The sequence below is a fragment of the Oncorhynchus gorbuscha genome, linkage group LG01 (genome assembly GCF_021184085.1).
Source record: "Oncorhynchus gorbuscha isolate QuinsamMale2020 ecotype Even-year linkage group LG01, OgorEven_v1.0, whole genome shotgun sequence".
NCBI classification, from domain to species: Eukaryota; Metazoa; Chordata; class Actinopteri; order Salmoniformes; family Salmonidae; genus Oncorhynchus; species Oncorhynchus gorbuscha.
This window is the reverse complement of record NC_060173.1, coordinates 52,618,992-52,639,061: the sequence shown is the minus strand read 5'-3', so window position 1 is coordinate 52,639,061 and position 20,070 is coordinate 52,618,992. Positions and strand designations below refer to the sequence as shown.

Below are 20,070 nucleotides of genomic sequence, written 5' to 3'. Positions count from 1 at the left end.
TCTGTGTACTCGCTGTGACGTGGAGAAATAACCGCGTGGGCGGTGGGTTAACGTAATTAAGTAAAAATACTTTATAGTACTACTTAAGGTTTTTTTGGGGGGGGGTTATTTGTACTTTTAATATTTATATTTTTGACAACTTTTCCTTCACTACATTCTTAAAGAAAATGATATACTTTTTACTCCATACATTTTCCCTGGCACCCAAAAGTACTCATTACATTTTGAATGCTTAGCAAGACAGCAAAATGGTCTAATTCACACACTTCTCAAGAGAGTATCCCTGGTCATCCCTACTCCCTCTGATCTGGCGGATTCACTAAATTCATAAAGGTGTGTAGTAACTTAACCTTCTATTTGTAGAAAAATCATTCTTGCTGACATGAATGATTGGTTCCTTATGTTTCCAAAATCATACCGCAAGCGATGCATCTTCACGTTGAGACTTCATCAAAATACACTAAAGGTAGTTAGCGTCTATGAATGGGTTAGTGGTAGCCTGCTGTGTTTAAGGGGGTTTTCACACTTTCAGACCATTTTTGTGAACCTTTTTTATTGCAATGTGAACACTCCAAAGAAACTCAGGCCCATCAAAAGAGCCCTCGAAACGAACCCGAACTGAGGTCATTAAAAATAATGCAACAGCCCTTTCCCCAAGTAAAAAATATTTTCACATGACCCCACCCCTTGTACTGTGAAATAAATGTAACATTCCATGGCCAATGGTTTATGAACTGATACACAAAACGATGCCGGATTCAAAAGTTCAAGAGTTCAAATTCAAGAGTTTTTCCCATTTAAATGATTATTTAAAATTCCTGGTACTGCCCATATGTAGCTTGTTTTTGGTCGCAGGTTCCTGGAATGTCAGAAGAATTAGAACATATACCTGGAGCTTACTGCAAATACAGTTGAAGTCAGAAGTTTACATACACCTTAGCCAAATACAATTAAACTCAGTTTTTCACAATTCCTGACATTTAATCCAAGCAAAAATTCCCTGTTTTAGGTCAGTTAGGATCACCACTTTATTTTAAGAACGTGAAATGTCAGAATAATCGTAGAGAGAATTATTTATTTCAGCTTCTATTTCTTTCATCACATTCCCAGTGGGTCAGAAGTTTACGTACACTAAATTAGTATTTGGTAGCATTGCCTTTAAATTGTTTAACTTGGGTCAAACGTTTTGGGTAGCCTTCCACAAGCTTCCCACAATAATTTTGGTGAATTGTGGCCCATTCCTCCTGACAGAGCTGGTGTAACTGAGTCAGGTTTGTAAGGCCTCCTTTCTTGCACATGCTTTTTCAGTTCTGCCCACAAATATTCTATAGGATTGAGGTCAGGGCTTTGTGATGGCCACTCCAATACCTTGACTTTGTTGTCCTTAAGCCATTTTGCCGCAACTTTGGAAGTATGCTTGGGGTCATTGTCCATTTGGAAGACCCATTTGCGACCAAGCTTTAACTTCCTGGCTGATGTCTTGAGGTGTTGCTTCAACATATGCACATAATTTTCCATCCTCATATTGCCATCTATTTTGTGAAGTGGACCAGTCCCTCCTGCAGCAAAGCACCCCCACAACTTGATGCTGCCACCCCCGTGCTTCACGGTTGTGATGGGGTTCTTCGGCTTGCAAGCCTCCCCCTTTCCCTCCAAACATAATGGTCATTATGGCCAAACATTTCTATTTTTGTTTCATCCGACCAGAGGACATTTCTCCAAAAAGTACGATCTTTGTCCCCATGTAAAGTTGTAAACCGTAGTCTTTTGTACCCGTTTCCTCCAGCATCCTCACAAGGTCCTTTGCTGTTGTTCAGGGATTGATTTGCACTTTTCGCACCAAAATACGTTCAACTCTAGGAGCAAGAACACGTCTCCTTCCTGAGCGGTATGACGGCTGCGTGGTCCCATGGTGTTTATACTTGCGTACTATTGATTGTACAGATGAACATGGTAGCTTCAGGCGTTTGGAAATTGCTCCCAAGGATGAACCAGACTTGTGGAGTACAATTTTTTTTCTGAGGTCTTGGCTGATTTCTTTTGATTTTCCCATGATGTCAAGCAAAGAGGTACTGAGTTTGAAGGTAGGCCTGGAAATACATCCACAGGTATACCTCCAATTAACTCAAATGATGTCAATTAGCCTATCAGAAGCTTCTAAAGCCACGACATCATTTTCTGGAATTTTCCCAGCTGTTTAAAGGCACAGTCAACTTAGTATATGTAAACTTCTGACCCACTGGAATTGTGATACAGTGCATTATAAGTAAAATAATCTATCTGTAAACAATTGTTGGAAAAGTTACTTGTGTAATGCACAAAGTAGATATCCTAACCGACTTGCCAAAACTATAGTTTGTTAATTAACAAGAAATTTGTGGAGTGGTTAAAAAAAACATTTTAACCAATCTAAGTCTATGTAAACTTCTGACTTCAAATGTAAAACTCCTCAGTTTTTATCAGTCGTCCGGGTGGCTGGTTTGAGACGATTCCGCAGGTGAAGATGTCGAATGTGGAACTCCTGGGCTGGCGTGTTCTGCGGTTGTGAGCCCGTTTGGCCGTACTGCCAAATTCTCTAAAAACCATGTTGGAGGTGGCTTATGGTAAAGACATGAACATTCAATTATCTGCCCACAGCTCTGGTGGACATTTCTGCAGTCAGCATGCCACTTGCATGCTACCTCAACTTGAGACATGTGTGGCATTGTGCTGTGTGACAAAACTGCACATTTTATAGTGGACTTTTATTGTCCCCAGCACAAGGTGCAACTGTGTAACGATCATGCTGTTTAATAAACTTCTTGATATGCCACAACTGTCAGGTGGATGGATTATCTTGCCAATTTTTGACAAAATGAGAGAAATAAGCTTTTTGTGAAAAAATGAATAGTTCTGGGATCTTTTATGAAACATGTTCATGAAACCAACACTACATGTTGCATTTATATTTTTGTTCAGTATACATGCATGAGAAGCATGCATAGTTGCCGAGGTCGTTCCAGTGTTTACATGTTTCTGCACATGCTTCAGTTGATAGAAATCTGAATGCATTCCCAGCGCTTTGAAAAGTTTGTAATTATTCTGTCCTGTGGATATATAGTTTCACATTCCTACTGCCAAAAAGACCAACCACACGGACAACTGGTAAAGTACGTTAAAATATACTTTTATTCAACATTCTTACTTGTAGAGGTCATGGGAGGAAACTTTTCTGATTCAAGCTCTACTGATTAAATGCAATTCAAATTCAGGTTTCCAGGCAAACCAAAAGTCATTGCTGTCCTTGTTATGAAAGTATCAACTTTACTCTGTATATCTAAAAGCATTCCAGGTGAAGCTGGTTGAGAGAATGCCAAGAGTGTAAAAAGCTGTCATCAAGGCAAATGGTGGCTACTTTGAAGAATCTCAATTACATTTTGATTTTGACATTGACACTTTTTTGGTTACTACATGATTCCAAGTGTTATTTCATAGTTTAGATGTCTTCATTATTATTCTACAATATAGAAAACAGTAAAACATTAAGCAAAACACTTGATTGAGTAGGTGTCCAAACTTTAGACTAGTACATTATATATATAATATATCGATCACTTTATAGTTATGTGAAGACATCGCGTGCCCTGCGTACCTTCCAAATTATTCGGCAATCATAATTTATTTGAAAAACAGCATTTCCATCTTTAATTAGTCACAAAGTTTGGTAATAGACAAATCTACCCGTCGAACGTATACAAATGTTGTTGCTCTTTTAGCAAACGCCTCCTATCTCTTCCGTTTCCATCACACATGTATCCAAAAATGTTTGGGACATTGCTTTTGTCAAATGAACCTGGGTCAATGGTAAACCTGCCTAGTGACTCAACATAATCACATGCTTAGTTTGAGACTGAAGGAGAGGACGCAGTTTGCGCAAAATACTAGCTTTTCGGAAGTTAGAAATAAAGTAATTTGAGCAAAACATTTTAGTGAACTGACGATTTGTAACTTTAGAAAACATTTTTGGACCGATGCATGCTACATTTGGATCGTTTGGGTTCTGCGTAATGATGCACTTATATCTTAAACATTTGAACCTAGGACTGGACCGATGCATGTTGGTGAATCGTTAAATCCCTAGTAGAATTGCATGACATTTATGAAATTCTCAGCCGCATGGCAAAATGTGTAGAATTGCAGGAAATTATGCCTAACTTTCTCTCCACTGTCAGGAGAGCCACAAAAATATTTTGCCTTGAGCTGGCCCTGCGACTAGGATTACAATGTGTAGATAGCAAAAACAATATGAGAATTCTGCCCCTGCTGTTTTCATCTGCACTATCATCACTGCTTTCAATATACTGTCAACAGCCCTGCGCTCCTCACAGCAACTCGCCCAAACCTCCCCCACTTCTCCTTCACTCAAATCCAGATAGCGGATGTTCTGAAAGAGCTGCAAAATCTGGACACCTACAAATCAACCGGGCTAGATTATCTGACGAAATTGTTGCAACCCCTATCACTAGCCTGTTCAACCTCTCTTTCGTATCATCTGAGATTCCCATAGATTGGAAATCTGCCGCGGTCATCCCCCTCTTCAAAGAGGGAGATACTCTAGACCCAAACTGCTACAGACCTATATCTATTCTACCTTGCCTTTCTAAGGTCTTTGAAAGCCAAGTTAACAGATTACCGACCATTTCGAATGTCACCGTACCTTCTCCACTATGCAATCTGGTTTCCAGAGCTGGTCACGGGTGCACCTCAGCCACGCTCAAGGTCCTAAACAATATCATAAATGCCATCGATAAGAGACATTACTCTGCAGCCTAAAGCTTTCGACTCTGTCAACCACAACATTTTTACTGGCAGACTCAACAGCCTAGAGTCTGATTGCCTCGCTTTGCTCACCAACTACTCCGATAGAGTTCACTATGTCAGAATCGGAGGGCCTGTTGTCCGGACATCTCTATGGGGGTGCCACAGGGTTCAATTCTCGGGCCGACTCTCTTCTCTGTATACATCAATGACGTCGCTCTCGCTGCTGATGATCCACCTCTACGCAGACGACACCATTCTGTATACCCATGGCCCTTCGTTGGACACTGTTAACTAACCTCCAGATGAGCTTCAATGCCATACAATTCTCTATCCATGGCCTCCAACTGCTCTTCAAAATGCAACAAAATGCACGCCCTTCAACCGATCGCTGCCCGCACCTGCGCGCCCGCTCACATAGAATATGTGGTCAACTACAAATACCTAGGTGTCTGGTTAGACTGTAAACTCTCCTTCCAGTCTCATATTAAGCATCTCCAATCAAAATGAAATCTATAATTGGCTTCCTATTTCACAACAAAGCATCCTTCACTCATGTTGCCGAACATACCCTCGTAAAACTGACCATCCTACCGATCCTCGACTTCACCGATGTCATTTACAGAATAGCCTCCAACACGCTACTCAACAAATTGGATGAGGTCTATCACAGTCCCATTATTTTTGTCACCAAAGCCCCATATACTACCCACCACTGCGACCTGTATGCTCTCGTCAGCTGGCCCTTGCTTCATACTCGTCGCCAAACCCACTGGCTCCAGGTTATCTACAAGTCTCTGCTAGGTAAAGCCCCGCATTAGCTCACTGGTCACCATAGCAGCACCCACCCGTAGCAGGCACTCCAGCTGGTATTTCTCACTGGTCACCCACAAAGCCAATTCTTCCTTTGGCCACCTCTCCTTCCAGTTCTCTGCTGCCAATGACTGGAATAAACTGCAAAAATATCTGAAGCTGGAGACTCTTACCTCCCTCACTAGCTTTAAGCACCAGCTGTCAGAGCAGCTCACTGCACCTGTAAATAGCCCATCCAAGCTACCTCAATCCCCATACTGTAGTTATCTTGCTTCTTTGCACCCCAGTATCTCAACTTGCACAATCATCCTCTGCCCAGCCTGCCATTCCAGTGTTTTATTTGCTATATTGTAATTACTTTGCCACCATGTCCTATTTATTTATTTGCCTTACCTCTCTTACACATGCTGTATATAGATCTTCCTACTCTATTATTGATTGGATGTTTGTTTATGCCATGTGCAACTGTATTGTCGTATGTGTCGAACTGCTTTGCTTTTATCCTGGTCCAGGTCGCAAATGAGAACTTGTTCTACCTGGTTAAATAAATCATACTAGAGCACACGTCTCTTCACTCTGGGTATTCAATCCCAATGAAAGCACTGCACGCACTAGTACACAATGTTTTATTTAGGTTTACATACAGACACTCTCTGTAGAGAGCCATGCTACTGTAGTATAGTCAAATGCAAAACCATGCTCTCATTCCAGATCCTATTGAAAAGAAACATTCGCATAATGTTAAAGTAAAACCATTATACCTTTAACCCATAAATCTTAGTTTTCAGACTTGTTTGCAATCAAATGTCTGTATTATATATATATAAACTATTGTAGTGCAAACAGTTCATGTAATTTAAAATATCCTGGACAAAACCAGTTGGCATACAAACAAGTTCAGAACAAAATGACTTATCGTTCTCTCTGTTCCCGTCCTTCGTTCACAAATCGTAAGTGGATCATCGCTGCTCAATTGAAAGCACCAGGGTCATGTTCATTAAGCACAAAACAGAATTGGGGAGGTACAATCAGTACTTCTCCAATAAGGAACTAATTGTCCTTTTGCTACGATGTGCTCTAATGAACACCAACCAGGAGACATGTCTGACCCAACAGAGCTTCATTCAAAATGAACAAATATACAAAATTGAACTCTTTTGACCTTTGGGGAAAGCTGTTTTGCGTGTTAGAGAGACTACATTGCAGTCTGCGACTAGACGGTCTGCTATACAAGTTATAAATCAGTAGTCATTTAGGATGCAAGATGAGTCGGACAGTCTACAGTCACCAACTGCAATGCAGTCCATCTCAAACACCAACTCCGTATCATGTAATAGAGTGTGAGTTGATACCATTGACACAGTACAGCTCACAAGCCACCTTCAGTCCAGACTACTGCGGAATGCATTTCCGTCGGATGCGTGAGTTGAATTGCATGGTCACGTGCTGCTTAAGCTTTACATTTCTTTCAACTAAACCAACTTCAATGTTGGCGATCCAGCTGGAGAAAAGGCCTCTCCATACAGTAGCTATACATTCTTACTATATGCTCTATTTGTAAGTACACTATGTATGCGGCGAGCAAATATGCATGTGTGAAGGGGCAGGTGCCTTTGTTCCGCAAACATGCACAGGAATCTCAGCATACTGTAAACGCCAAATGTTCCCAATACAGCTGATATTTAAAATACTACGTTTTTGTTGTGACGCATTGTCTTAACAGCACTACTATTGAACAGAACATTTCCCCCACTGAAAAAAAGCTTATGGAGGTAATTAATTACAACATGCTCAATTAACGACAGAGTATGTGACACTTACAGCGAGATGTGAGCTGAGGCATACTGTACCAATGAAAACTCCATAATCACCGATACTGTGTAAACCTTCACAGAAACATGGGCCGAATATAAAGGACCACAGCGAGTACACAAACCACAAGGGCGTTTATCACACACACACACACTGTGCATGTTCCTGTACCCGTCAAGGAGATTGTCTGAGAAAAAATGAATGGAACTGCACATAGACTACAGTTAAAGAGGGTTTAAATCTGTTAGTAGGCCATCTTCAGCCTATCACTACTGGCCTTAAGTCAAGGGACACCCCGGCATGACGAATGGGAGAACCACGGGTTGGGTTGATGTTGGTAGGTGACATTATCAGAAGGCCTGGGGCTACAGGAGACTGCAGGCCCGGTACATAGTCATACCGGAGGGGGAGGTGATGTGAAGGGAGACTCTCTCATTGGCTGAGATGAAGAGGACAGTGCCCCGGCTCAGGATGATGTCAGAGAGGGCAGCGGCGGAGGTGCCGGTGGCCTCGCCCTCAATCACCAGCAGGATGCCCGCACAGTCCACCGGGGCCACCGTGTACTGCCTGACTGAGGCTGGCACCTGGAGATGGAGAGAGAGAGAGAGAGGTGGGGGAATGAGGGGAAGCAGAGGACAAAGGGAATAGGGGGTTGGAGAAGGAGGCAGACAGAGGTCGGGGGAGAGAAAGGGGGGAAAGTAGTGAAGGAAGAAGAAAATGATTTTACATTTAATTTACGAGACACACTGGAACAAATATGGTAATGGCTTACTACAAGAGAGATTTAAAAACAGAGAATATTGTCAAGGCGGAGTATAACTGTTTGTGTTGTCTGGCGTGACAATGACCATAGGAGTTGGCAAGACACACAAACAGATCTGGGAACAGGCTAAATGAGTAAGTAAATTACCTGTATCCTCATGACAGTGAAGTCAGGAACAGGGGGGTCATAGAGGTAGACAAAGGGGTCTGAGGGGTCCTGTATGGAGGGGAAAATCTTGGCGCTGGCTGGAGCGGGGCTGTAGTTCAGCATCTCACACAGGGTGTTGACGTCGATGAACTTGGGCGTCAGGCCGGCGCGCACCGTGTTGTCCGAGCAGGCCATGCACTCGATGCAGTCTGAGTAGCGTTGCGAGAGAGAATTGGGATATAGGACACTTTCTTTCAAGTACACTTTATAAAAATATTTCGAAGATTAGAATTCTCACTGCTCTATTTGAGATTCATTGTAACTTTACATGTCAACATAATGATATAATTAACAAACGTCATAGTTTATGTATTTCAATAGGTAATCTCATTGTATAACAGATCCACATACTGATATAGCGCCCAAAGTTAGTAGTTAAAAAAAAATCACTTTTGTATTTTTTTTTTTTTTTTTTTTTAAAGGGTCTGAAGCGCTATAATTTGGAAGCAACAATACAAGTGAGCAGAATATTTGTGCTCACTTCTACAGTATCCTCTCAATAATCCAGCACCTGGGAAACATGTTCTCATGGCTGTGCGCATACCACCACATTAAACAATTGCTGATCTACTGTATTATTCACCACATGGCCAAAAGTATGTGGACACTCACTCAAACATCTCATTCCAAAATCATGGGAATTCATATAGAGTTTTTGATACACAGAATTGTCTAGAATGTCATTGTATGCTGTAGCATTAAGATTCCCCTTCACAGGAACTAAGGGGCCTAGCCTAAACCATGAAAAACAGCCCAATACCATTATTACTCCACCAAACTTTACAGTTAGCACTATACAGTCGGGAAGGTAGCGTTCTCCTGGTATTCACCAAACTCTGATTCAGCCTGCCAGATGGTGAAGCGTGATTCACACATTCACAGACAATGCGTTTCCACTGCTCCAGAGTCCAATGGCGGCGAGCTTTAAACCACTCCAGCCAAAACTTGGCATGGCACATGTTGATCTTCGGCTTGTGTGCAGCTGCTCGGCCACGGAAACCCATTTCATGAATCTTCCGACTAACATTTGTGCTGACGTTGCTTCCAGAGGCTGTCTGGGACTCAGTAGTGAGTGTTGCTACCGAGGACAGGTGACTTTTCAGCACTCGGCGGTCCTGTTTTGTGAGCTTGTGTGGTCTACCACTAAGAGTTGTCAGAAAAACAGCACTAACAGTTGACCGGGGCAGCTCTTGCTGGGCAGAAATGTGACAAACTGACTTGTTGGAAAGGTGGCATCCTATGACAGTGCCACGTTGAATGTCACCGAGCTCTTCATTAAGGCCATTCTACAGCTAACTTTTGTCTATGGAGATTGCATGGCTGTGTGCTCGATTTTATACACCAGTCAGCAATGAGTCTGGTGGGAATAGCAAAATCCTCTATATTGAAGGGGTGTCCACATACTTTTCTATATATAGTGCATTTCCATTGTTCTATATATAGTGCATTTCCATTGTTCTCTAACAGCCTATCAATACACAACTTTCACACATCTAGTTGACTTTCTAAGAATCTGACTGGTTGACCCCTGACCTCCATTGAGGTACGCGTGCGGTTCATTGGCACCCAGAAACATGGCGTCGCCTGGCTCCAGCACAATGCGGTTTAGGAAGTAGATGGAAAAACAGCCGATGTCACCCGGATACTGGGAGTGGAGCCGGAGCAACAGTTCACTGTTACTGTCTGATGTGTCCTTCCCTGCAGCAGCTGAATGAGGTACAACAGGTAAAACAAAAGCCTTTAACATAGGGTCGTGTTCATTTGGACATGCAACGAAAATGTTTCGCTACAGAAAATAAAAACGAGGACTTATTGTATAAGTCCCTCCCAGTTTCAGTCCGTTTAATGCGTAGTTAACAACCCATCTCTCGTGAAAGAGATTTGTATCTCAACAAGACCAACCTGGATAAATGAAGGTTTAATATTACACAGAAAGATGTTTTGGTGCAAGAGGTCCTTTGAAAAATTTGACTAAGCATTATGCAGTAGAAAATATACTCCTTGAGATTGTATATAATTTATTCCCATGTACTATTGATTACAGGGGTTAAAGAAAAGGAAATAGTTTGGGGCCAAGTTAACCTCCATTTCATGTAAGAAAGTCATGGCCATCTTGCTTTTAGGGAAAGAGCATAATATTGTACATGTATTAAACTGAGAGTTTGACCAATTCCAGTCCCCTTGCTTAGTGGGTTGGGGTTCTCCATGGGAGAATTTGTATGTCGCAGGACAGAGAAGTGCAGTTCTAGGAACTTTTTAAAAGAACATTCTACTCTAAAATGATATTTGTCTAATTAATGCTGACACCATGTAAAACATAAATTTGACTTTAACATATTGAACCATGCATATAGGAGCCCATGTATGGTCATATGTGCTATTAGCATGATCACCTGTAGCCTAACTGACACAGCATAGTGGCTATAAAAATGTACACACAATATCCTGATTATTATTATTAGTACGTGAATTTGAGTGAATGATTCATAATTGAATTTCTATTACAAAGTACAGTGCCTTCGAAAAGAATTCAGACCACGACTTTTTCCACACTTTGTTAAGTTACGGTCTTATTCTAAAATGGATTAAATTAAATTGTTTTCCTCAATCCACACACACACCCCATAATGACAAAGCGAAAACAAGTTGACATTTTTGCAACTGTATTAACATAACAAAAATACCAAAAATAAGTATTCAGACCCCCTTACCATGAGACTCGAAATCGAGCTCTGGTGCTTCCTGTTTCCATAGAAACATCAAGGATGATCAACAACTTGATTGGAGTCCAACTGTGGTACATTCAATTGATAGGACATGATATGGAAAGGCACACACCCATCTATATAAAAAGGTCAGACAGTTGACAGTGCATGTCAGAGCTAAAACCAAGCCATGAGGTCGAAGGCATTGTCCATAGAGCTCCGAAACAGGATTGTGTCGAGGCACAGATCTGGGGAAGGGTACCAAAACATTTCTGCAGCATTGAAGGTCCAAGAACACAGCGGCCTCCATTCTTAAATGGAAGAAGGCAAAATTGAGCAATTGGGGGAGAAGGGCCTTGGTCAGGGAGGTGACCAAGAACCCGGTGGTCACTCTGACAGGGCTCCAGAGTTCCTCTGTGGAGATGGGAGAACCTTCCAAAAGGACAACCATCAATCAGACTTTTATGGTAGAGTGGCCAGACAGAAGGCAGTCCTCAGAAAAGGCACATGACAGCCTGCTTCGAGTTCGGGGAAAGATGAACGTAGCAAAGGTGAGATCCTTGATGAAAACCTGCTCCAGAGCGCTCAGGACCTCAGGCTGGGGTGAAGGTTCACCTTCCAACCCTAAGCACACAGCCAAGACAACGCAGGAGAGGATTCAGAACAAGTTGCGATGTACTTCAGTGGCCCAGCCAGAGCCCGAACTTGAACCCGATCGGACATCTCTGGAGAGACCTGAAAATAGCTGTGCAGCGACGCTCCCTATCCAACCTGACAGAGCTTGAGAGGATCTGCAGAGACGAATGGGAGAAACTCCCCAAATACAGGTGTTCCAAGCTTGTAGCGTCACACCCAAAACGATTTGAGACTGTAATCGCTGCTGAAGGCGCTTTAAAGTACTGAGTAAAGGGTCTGAATACTGATGTAAAATGTGATGTTTGTTCTTTTTATACATTTTCAAATATTTCTAAAAACCTGTTTTTGCCTTGTCATTATTGGGGTAGATTGTGTGTAGATTTGAGGGGTAAAAAAACAACAATTTAATACATTTTAAAATAAGCCTGTAATTTAACAAATGTGTAAAAAGTCAAGGGGTCTGAATACTTTCCTGAATGCACCGTATATCATTGCTCCTTTAAGTAGTATGTTGTGCAGCGGCGCCTCCCTAAACCATGCATGAAGCTACAGCTGTAAAACAGCGTTTGTAAAACGATACCACGCACGCATTTGAAGTAGAGAAATAAACAGTCGTGTAAAACTGGGATCCATATCTAACAAGACACAAAACTTCTTTCCAAAGATTTACGCTGATCTCAAATGCAGCCTCTCCAGAATCCATACGACGGCACTCCGTCACAGGGACTAAGAGCTTTAACCCCGGTTATTATCTTTTAATAACCTCTTTCTGAAACGTACGCAAGAAAGTTGAGGCCTTGTCCCAGATCTGTTTGTGCAGTCTTGGCAACTTTTATGGCTGTTGCCAAATAGGTCATGTTTGGCTTGACATGTCAACGACCATAGGAGTTGGTGATACGGAACAAACAGATCTGGGCGTCTACCCACATGAAGTGTATGGTGTCACAAAAACAAAATGCTTATTGTTTGATGCTCACCTTCCTCGGTGACTCTTTTCACCAGCATGTTGAGCTGGTCCACAAACACTTTCTTCTCACAGTTCATCATGCGGGTGAAGCACTTCTTCAGGGCCAGCGAGGTGCGGCCCGCCTCCCCTCTACTGCTCACCAGCTCCTCTGCAGTCTCGCTCCCTACAAGAGCGTGGAATTCTGGCACGGCTGGGGGGGGGGTGACACACACACGCATTTTACACTCTCGGCAAACTTGAATACAATCCTCGGATGGATTGTAACAGTCAAGGCCGGCTCTAGCCTTTTTGGGGCCCTAAGCACGATTTGGTTGGTGCCCCCCCCCCAAAAAAACGAGTGGCTCCCCTCTTGGCGGAGGAGAGAAACATGTGCAGTTTTAAAGTACATTTCCTACGATTTGAACGGTAACAGTTAGCTGTAGATAAAATAAAAGCGTGGGGAGAGGGCTTTGCCTCCCACAGAGAGTGGTGCCATTTTTGGTCCACTCCTCCGCATTCCCCATACTTTTGAATGCACTGTTAAGTGATACAATCCGTTTCCACTAGCATTGCTATATTCTCCAACGATGCTAGCCAGAATATTCTAGATGTCGCTAAATAACCAGGTAACAAACTTACAAATAGTTGAGGAAACGACAATACCCTAGGCAAGTCAACAATGAGACAACACTTCAAGAGAACTATCCCTTTAAAGGGATTACTGAGAATCATTGATCTCCATCTTAAAATGAAGGAAACCCCTCAACTGAGCTGCTGTGGTGTTGAATACATTTTAAAAACATGGACTATAAAACACTGATAATGGACAGTCTGCAAGATATGGGACTCACATTTGAGAAAGCCAATGATCTCTTCCACGGGCCTGAAGCCACAGAGGCCTTCAAAATGGGTGAGTGCGACGGCCATCTCAGGCTTGTGGTTGTTGTCAGGGTAATGCTCTGGAAACTGAGCATGGAGCCGTCCAGCCAACTCCTGGTGTGAGCGCCAATGGGAAAAGAGCAATTTAATTTTAAAAATGAAATAAATTTAGAATAGAAACAAAATACACCATATCTACATGTAACCCCCTCCTCCCCTTTGGTTTTTGGGTTGGTCAGTAGACATTCATTCAGTGTGCCCTAATGAACACGACCCAGGACTTACCCTGTTCGGATGGGCCTGTATTGACAGAGCGGTGTTGACCGACAGGACCTTGAAGAGGAAGGGAAGCTGGCCCTGGAAGGTGTCTTTCACCTTTGACCCCAAGCATGCTGGGTAGTCTGCAATCCACTGACCGAGCGTCCTCTGGGCTATCCGGTTGTCCTTGATGAGGGCGTCTCCTTTGGGGTGAGCACCCATCCAAAGCTGCAAGACACACAGGGAGGGGCCACATCATTGACCATAGAGTATTTCTCTTTTAAAACAGTTTAATATAAAGCATGAGCTGGCACACACCCAGAGAATATTATTTAGTGTAGAGGCGCTGACTAACTGAGAATAAACTCTAAAAACAAAGAGATGCACACTCCATACGTATAACCTCCTAGTAATTTATTGAGTAAAACATTTCAGCATCACTGCCTTCTTCAGGGTCTTTTTTACCCAAAACATTCCTGGGAGGTTATACACGGAGTGTGCGACTCTTTAAATATATATAAAAACAGATTTAACATCACTTTGTGATTTAGCTTTGTCATCCATTGTGATCAGGTTCTCTCAATACATATACAATAGCCTAGGTGCCATCTTAGGAAGCTATTGTTTAGGACCAGAGGATTGTCTCAAACAGGAGAAGGCACCCAGACTATTGACTATGGATGCTGATTGCGGAGTATGAAAATACATCTGCCCATTCACCATAGCACGTCCCCACTCCCATACTCAGACCTATTAATGTCAGTAGCATACCACCCTGCATACCACCGCTGGCTTGCTTCTGAAGCTAAGCAGGGTTGGTCCTGGTCAGTTAATGGATGGGAGACCAGATGCTGCTGGAAGTGGTGTTGGAGGGCCAGTAGGAGGCACTCTTTCCTCTGGTCTAAAATAAATCTCAATGCCCCAGGGCAGTGATTGGGGACACTGCCCTGTGTAGGGTGCAGTCTTTTGGGTGGGACGTTAAACACGTGTCCTGACTCTATGGTCATTAAAGATCTCATGGCACTTATCGTAAAAGTAGGGGTGTTAACCCTGGTGTCCTGGCTAAATTCCCAATCTGGCCCTCAAACCATCATGGTCACTTAATAATCCCCAGTTTACAATTGGCTCATTAATCCCCCTACTCCCCAGGTCATTGCTGCAAATGAGACTGTTCTCAGTCACCTGGTAAAATAACAGATAAATAAAATTGACCTTTATGATAAACCCTCCCTGTGAAGCTAAATAAAGAATGACTTGTGACAGGGCAGGCATTGAGGGAGCTTGAAGGGTAAGAGACTCTCAGCCAAAGTCCTGAAGGGCTTTGTAAAAATTACAATTATCTGCAGGGCAGGAATGAGGAAAAGGCACCATAGGCTACACCTTCAGAGAGAGCATAAGGATTTATACAATTATTGATTCTTTATTAAAATGTCACTTTAATTTTTTATATAATTTACATTTTTATTCTGATTTCTATTCAGTTTGTGTTGAAAAGGTTAACACGGACGGACGAGGAAAAAAAATCCAATCAGGATTTCTTTAGGGGTGGACATCTGCCATTTACAGGGGAAAACGACTGCCTCCTCTCATTGAAGACACGGTACTGCAGGCATTGTTAGCGGAAAACAGGATCCCTCCTTATATTGAATGGGAAAAGGAAGATATTCGTTGTCAATCTGTGTAAAATGTAATGTTTTGAAGACAATCATGGTCATAATAATAATAGCTTAATAGACCAGATGCATGTCCTTGAACCAATTATTTTAAAATCACACAGAAGAGTATAATTTACTTGCTAATGTACCTCTCAGATTCAAAGGGGTTGGGTTAAATGCGGAAGACACATTTCAGGTGAACTACTGACTAGGTATCCACCTATGACAACCTATACAGGAACGGTGGGTCCCCCGCGGGACGGTTGAGCTAACATATGCTAATCACATTAGCCTGAGGTTGTAAGTAACAAGGACAGACATATCCCAGGACAGACATATCTGATACTGGCAGAAAGATTAACAGGAATTTAAGCTAACTGCACTCTCCAATTTACAGTAGCTATTAGTGAAAAAATAATATGCTACTGTTTGAGAGGGTGCACAGTTATGAACTTGAAAATGGATTAATAAACCCAATTAGGCACATTTGGGCAGTCTTGATACAACATTTTGAACAGAAATGCAGTGGTTTATTGGATCAGTCTAAAACGGTGCATACACTGATGCCATCTAGTGGCCAAAATGTTAATTGCACCAGGGCTAGAATACATTATGGCCTTTCTCTTGCATTTCAAAGATATTACATCTGTAAAAATATGTTTTTTTTGTACTGTGTTATACTCCCCTAAATTAATTTAACATTTACACAACCTTCAAAGTGTTTCAAGAATATGCATATCCTTGCTTCAGGTCCAGAGCTGAGGGCAGTTACGAGTTGGGTGTGTAATCTTAGGCAAAAATTGAAAAAAGGGCAGATCCTGAAGAGGTTTTTAATGGCAGCCTGCAGTAGCCCAGTCGGTTTTCAACTAAAGTTACTGAATGAGAAGGGGCAGCACTGTGATAGCATGCAACTTCACTTCTTGGAGTGGCTCAAACTGTACATGTTATATCTCCATGAAAAGCCATCTTAAACGACTTAATTTAGCTTAATCTGGCTATTGAGTCTTCACATAGGAATGAATGGTCGCATGTGATCAATGCCATTGTTCAGTCAATGGCCATTCAACTGTATTAGGGCAGAATTGTTGCATTTATACTTTAGAGCAATGGTTACTTTGTGCTGAACATGATAACAGATGTGCGCAATGGGAAGTATATTGGAAATTTCGATTTGGAAATGCTTCATGTTTTTGTTATGATTGGGGGCCTACTGGCCTTTAATGAATAGGTCGCATTTAACAGTATGCTGTGTGTGACTGCTCTTTCTTTTGGCCGTGTATGTGTTTTTAATTAAAAAATATTCCCTCCTACACAGAGTGCGCAAATTATGGTCACTTTAGATGTGCCACTATTGTAGTCGCTAGACTATTGGTGAAGTTTGACGTTCAGGAATATTTTTACCCCCGCTAAAGCCCTAGGTCCAATATTCACGGTTCACCACTGTCTGAATTTTACCTCTGCATAATGTTTGTCATCTTCAATGACAGCCGAGGTATCCCCACCAACAACCAGTTTGGCCACCTCACTGTCCAGACCGACCTTCCCCCATGCATAGTTCTGCACTGCACAGGATAGCGGGAATACTGTAAAATGAGAAAACAGAGACCGTAACTTTCAATATGAACAACATGCACACCAATTTTATCACAAGTCTACAATATGACTGAGAATTGCACTTTTGAGTAAGTCCCTCCGCACTGCAGAATCTGCAGCGTTCATTGAAAGCAAAACATCAGCTATTTTATTGGTTATTGAACTCAACCTTTTAATTCGAATATATCTCGTGTAAATAATGTGTTCTCATTTTCAGAATGCTAAACGATACACGATAACTAATGCGTTTGCGTGCTCTATTATGAAGGTGGCTCGCGTGCAGTACGTAATCTCTGGTAAAATTACAATGGATGCTTGCGAATGGAGTTGCTTTACTTCATGTTTAAATACGAAAACATGCTCTGCTGTTCGATTGCGGTTATATGGCGACATTGTCGCTACATGTGACAGTGTCATTATAAGCATTTTACGGATTAAATAAATACAAAAAAAGATAAATATGTTTCACCTCTTACTTCCTCCATGGCTGCAACGTCGGCTATCACTGTAGTTCTGACGTCGTTATATGGCCATGGGCTCATCCTATGCCGCGTTCAAAACAACTGGGAACTCTGAAATCTCTGACTTCAGACGTCAGTGCGTTCAAGACAAACGGGAACTCGGAGAAACATTTTTAATGGTCATCCAACTCAGAATAACAAATCGGATACTCTGTCATTTTTTTAGAGCACCGATTTTCCGACCTAAAAATCAGTTGGAGATTTCCAAGTTCTGAGTTCCCAGTTGTTTTGAACGCGGCATGTATATGTTACTTTCAACCCAACCTTATGTATGTATTTCCCCCTGCTGCAGTTTACTGATCAAATTAAAATAATCGTTTCTTTAAAATAAAATTGCCTTGACCTTGTCAACATTAGCCTAAGGGGGGAATTTTCCAAATTATTGTATTTTTAAACATAGGTCTGGCTAGTGCCATTAATACACCTCGAATTGTTTCAAAATAGTATTAAAGACATGCACAAATGTTTTGTCTATTTGCTTTGTAAATCAATCGGAGACATGCAGTCTCCCAAAACACCTATTTTGATCTAAAGGTGGGGGGCCTTACTTGACTAGCCAAATGACGTAGGTAGACGTCATCTCATACGTAACCAACGTCTGCGCACTAAACTCCATTTCAGGAAGTTACCAGTGCGATAAAAAGGAGCATATCAAACGATAGGAGGACTGTGTATTGTTTATACTTTGAGGAGATCTATAAAACGCCATTAAAATGTCGGGATTTGACGATAACCCATTTGCAGATTCGTCCAATGTCAACCCTTTCCAAGTAAGACCCTTTCATTCCACACTAGAGTTGATACAAAGTTGCTGCTAACTTTTAACCAATATTTGCTTTAAAAAAGTAACACAAAGAAACATGTTGGGTGTGTTCCGGGTTTAATTCGGGCGACGTGGCATGATTGACAAAGCTTCAGCCTCTAATTTGTCATTGTCTGCAAATGAGGGTGGGGTTTCGCCATTCTCTCAGCTACAGGAAGTTGCAAATGTGGCTAAATACAAATTTGATAAAGGAAATCGTTTACAAGCTGATAGACTGGTCTACTACTTCTTTTTAAAAATAATATGGAATTCCACAAGTTAGCACGCCATGACATAGGCTATACGATCTTGGGGTAGGCTACTGTTAGTGAGCACATTGTCTGTATCGTCTGTTTTTCATCAACCGAAACAATTCAGCTTACCTTTAGATGGGAACCAACCTGGACTCAGGGGTAGACATATCATAGTAAATGTAAATCCGATACACTCCAATTGGTCTGATAAATGTTCCGTTTCATATGATATGCATATATGTTGTGAATTTGCAAAGCGTGTGATATGTTACAAATTCATATTTGTTGGGGCAACATTAGCTAGGTTGCTAACACCAGAGATATTAGAGAAAGGAGATCGGAACCCCATTGTGCAATCAATGGAGGAATGTGTAAAATATAATACCTCAAGCAGCAGACTATCGACCAATTGTGTTCACGTTGTTATGCCGCATCACGCGGTTGCTAAGATAATTGTCACGCAATCCCTTCTCAGAGTCAGGTTATGAGTCGAGAAGCTTGCCTATTTTCCCTGACAGTACGTGATGTCACGATTCCAAAGCTATACAATAATACAGATGGCAAGTTAATTATCTCACATCTCGGAAAATATTTGTGATGTTGATGAAATTCATGCTCATGTTGGGTTGTTGAGCTAGTGCTCAATTGACTCCCATTCACTCCTTAAAGGACAATTCTCTTTGTCCCAAAATACCCCAGAATGCACCGCACAGCCTGTTGATGCATGTGCAAAATACATAATACGATTCCAGTGGAGTTTCCCATCTCTTCTGAAGCATCGTTGCTAACACTAACTAGGTGGCTAATGTTAGTGGGGCTAAGGGTTAGGGAAGTGTTAGCTAACATGCTAAGTAGCTAAAAAGTAGTATGAAGTTGCCCGTGATGAGATTTATGAAGACCTAAAATATAATTCCACACGAAACAAAAATATAAACGCAACCATGGTACAATTTCAAAGATTTTACAGACAGTTCACAGGTAGACAGACAGACTGGTATACATAGTCTTACACACACTCTCAAGTAAATACACAGGGCATCAGAATACTGTTGCTTTCCTAATTAAAATGGTACACAAAAGCACTACACACAGACATGCACGCGCACACACACACACACAGAAGTGTACACATATACAGAACAAAAATATAAACGCAACATGCAACAATTTCAAAGATTTGACTGAGTTACAGTTCATATAAGGAAATCAGTTAATTTAAATAAATTCATTAGACCCTAATCTATGGATTTCTGTTAATACAGATATGCATCTGTTGGTCACAGTTACCTTAAGTAAAAGGTAGGGGCGTAGATCAGCAAACTAGTGAGTATCTGGTGTGACCACCATTTTGCCTCATGCAGCACAACACATCTCCTTCACATAGAGTTGATCAGGCTGTTGACTGTGGCCTTTGGAATGTTGTCCCACT

General features: G+C 41.8%; 2 protein-coding genes across 3 annotated transcripts in view; one reads left to right on the top strand and one right to left on the bottom strand.

Moving 5' to 3' along the window:
• Positions 1 to 6,219: 6,219 nt before the first annotated feature.
• mpi (mannose phosphate isomerase) lies at positions 6,220 to 18,933 on the bottom strand. 2 transcript variants are annotated; one of them, XM_046356290.1, is made up of 8 exons: positions 18,771 to 18,933; positions 16,927 to 17,054; positions 13,844 to 14,044; positions 13,531 to 13,672; positions 12,711 to 12,890; positions 9,926 to 10,099; positions 8,333 to 8,541; positions 6,220 to 8,006 (listed from the first exon to the last, which is right to left on the bottom strand). In XM_046356290.1, exons 1-8 carry the CDS (start codon positions 18,811 to 18,813, stop codon positions 7,788 to 7,790), a joined length of 1,296 nt encoding a protein of 431 aa, XP_046212246.1. In that variant the 5' UTR covers positions 18,814 to 18,933; the 3' UTR covers positions 6,220 to 7,787. The 2 variants fall into 2 exon arrangements, with proteins under 2 accessions (XP_046212246.1, XP_046212238.1); XM_046356282.1 differs by lacking the exon at positions 18,771 to 18,933 and adding an exon at positions 17,534 to 17,689.
• scamp2 (secretory carrier membrane protein 2) overlaps positions 18,199 to 20,070 on the top strand; it is a 16,160-nt gene continuing 14,288 nt past the window's right edge. Inside the window, exon 1 of the mRNA XM_046356304.1 lies at positions 18,199 to 18,355. Coding sequence (XP_046212260.1) covers positions 18,299 to 18,355 — 57 coding nt within the window. The 5' untranslated portion in view covers positions 18,199 to 18,298. The remainder of the gene's footprint in view (positions 18,356 to 20,070) is intronic.

Excerpts from the sequence above, each read along its gene's own strand:
- mpi (XM_046356282.1), bottom strand. The coding sequence starts at position 17,606 with ATGAGCCCATGGCCATATAACGACGTCAGAACTACAGTGATAGCCGAC. Across the intron at positions 14,045-16,926 it reads ATGACAAACATTATGCAGAG|CTTTGGATGGGTGCTCACCC; the intron begins GTAAAATTCAGA and ends TGTGTCTTGCAG. Across the intron at positions 12,891-13,530 it reads GATCATTGGCTTTCTCAAAT|CCGTGCCAGAATTCCACGCT; the intron begins GTGAGTCCCATA and ends CCCCCCCCCCAG.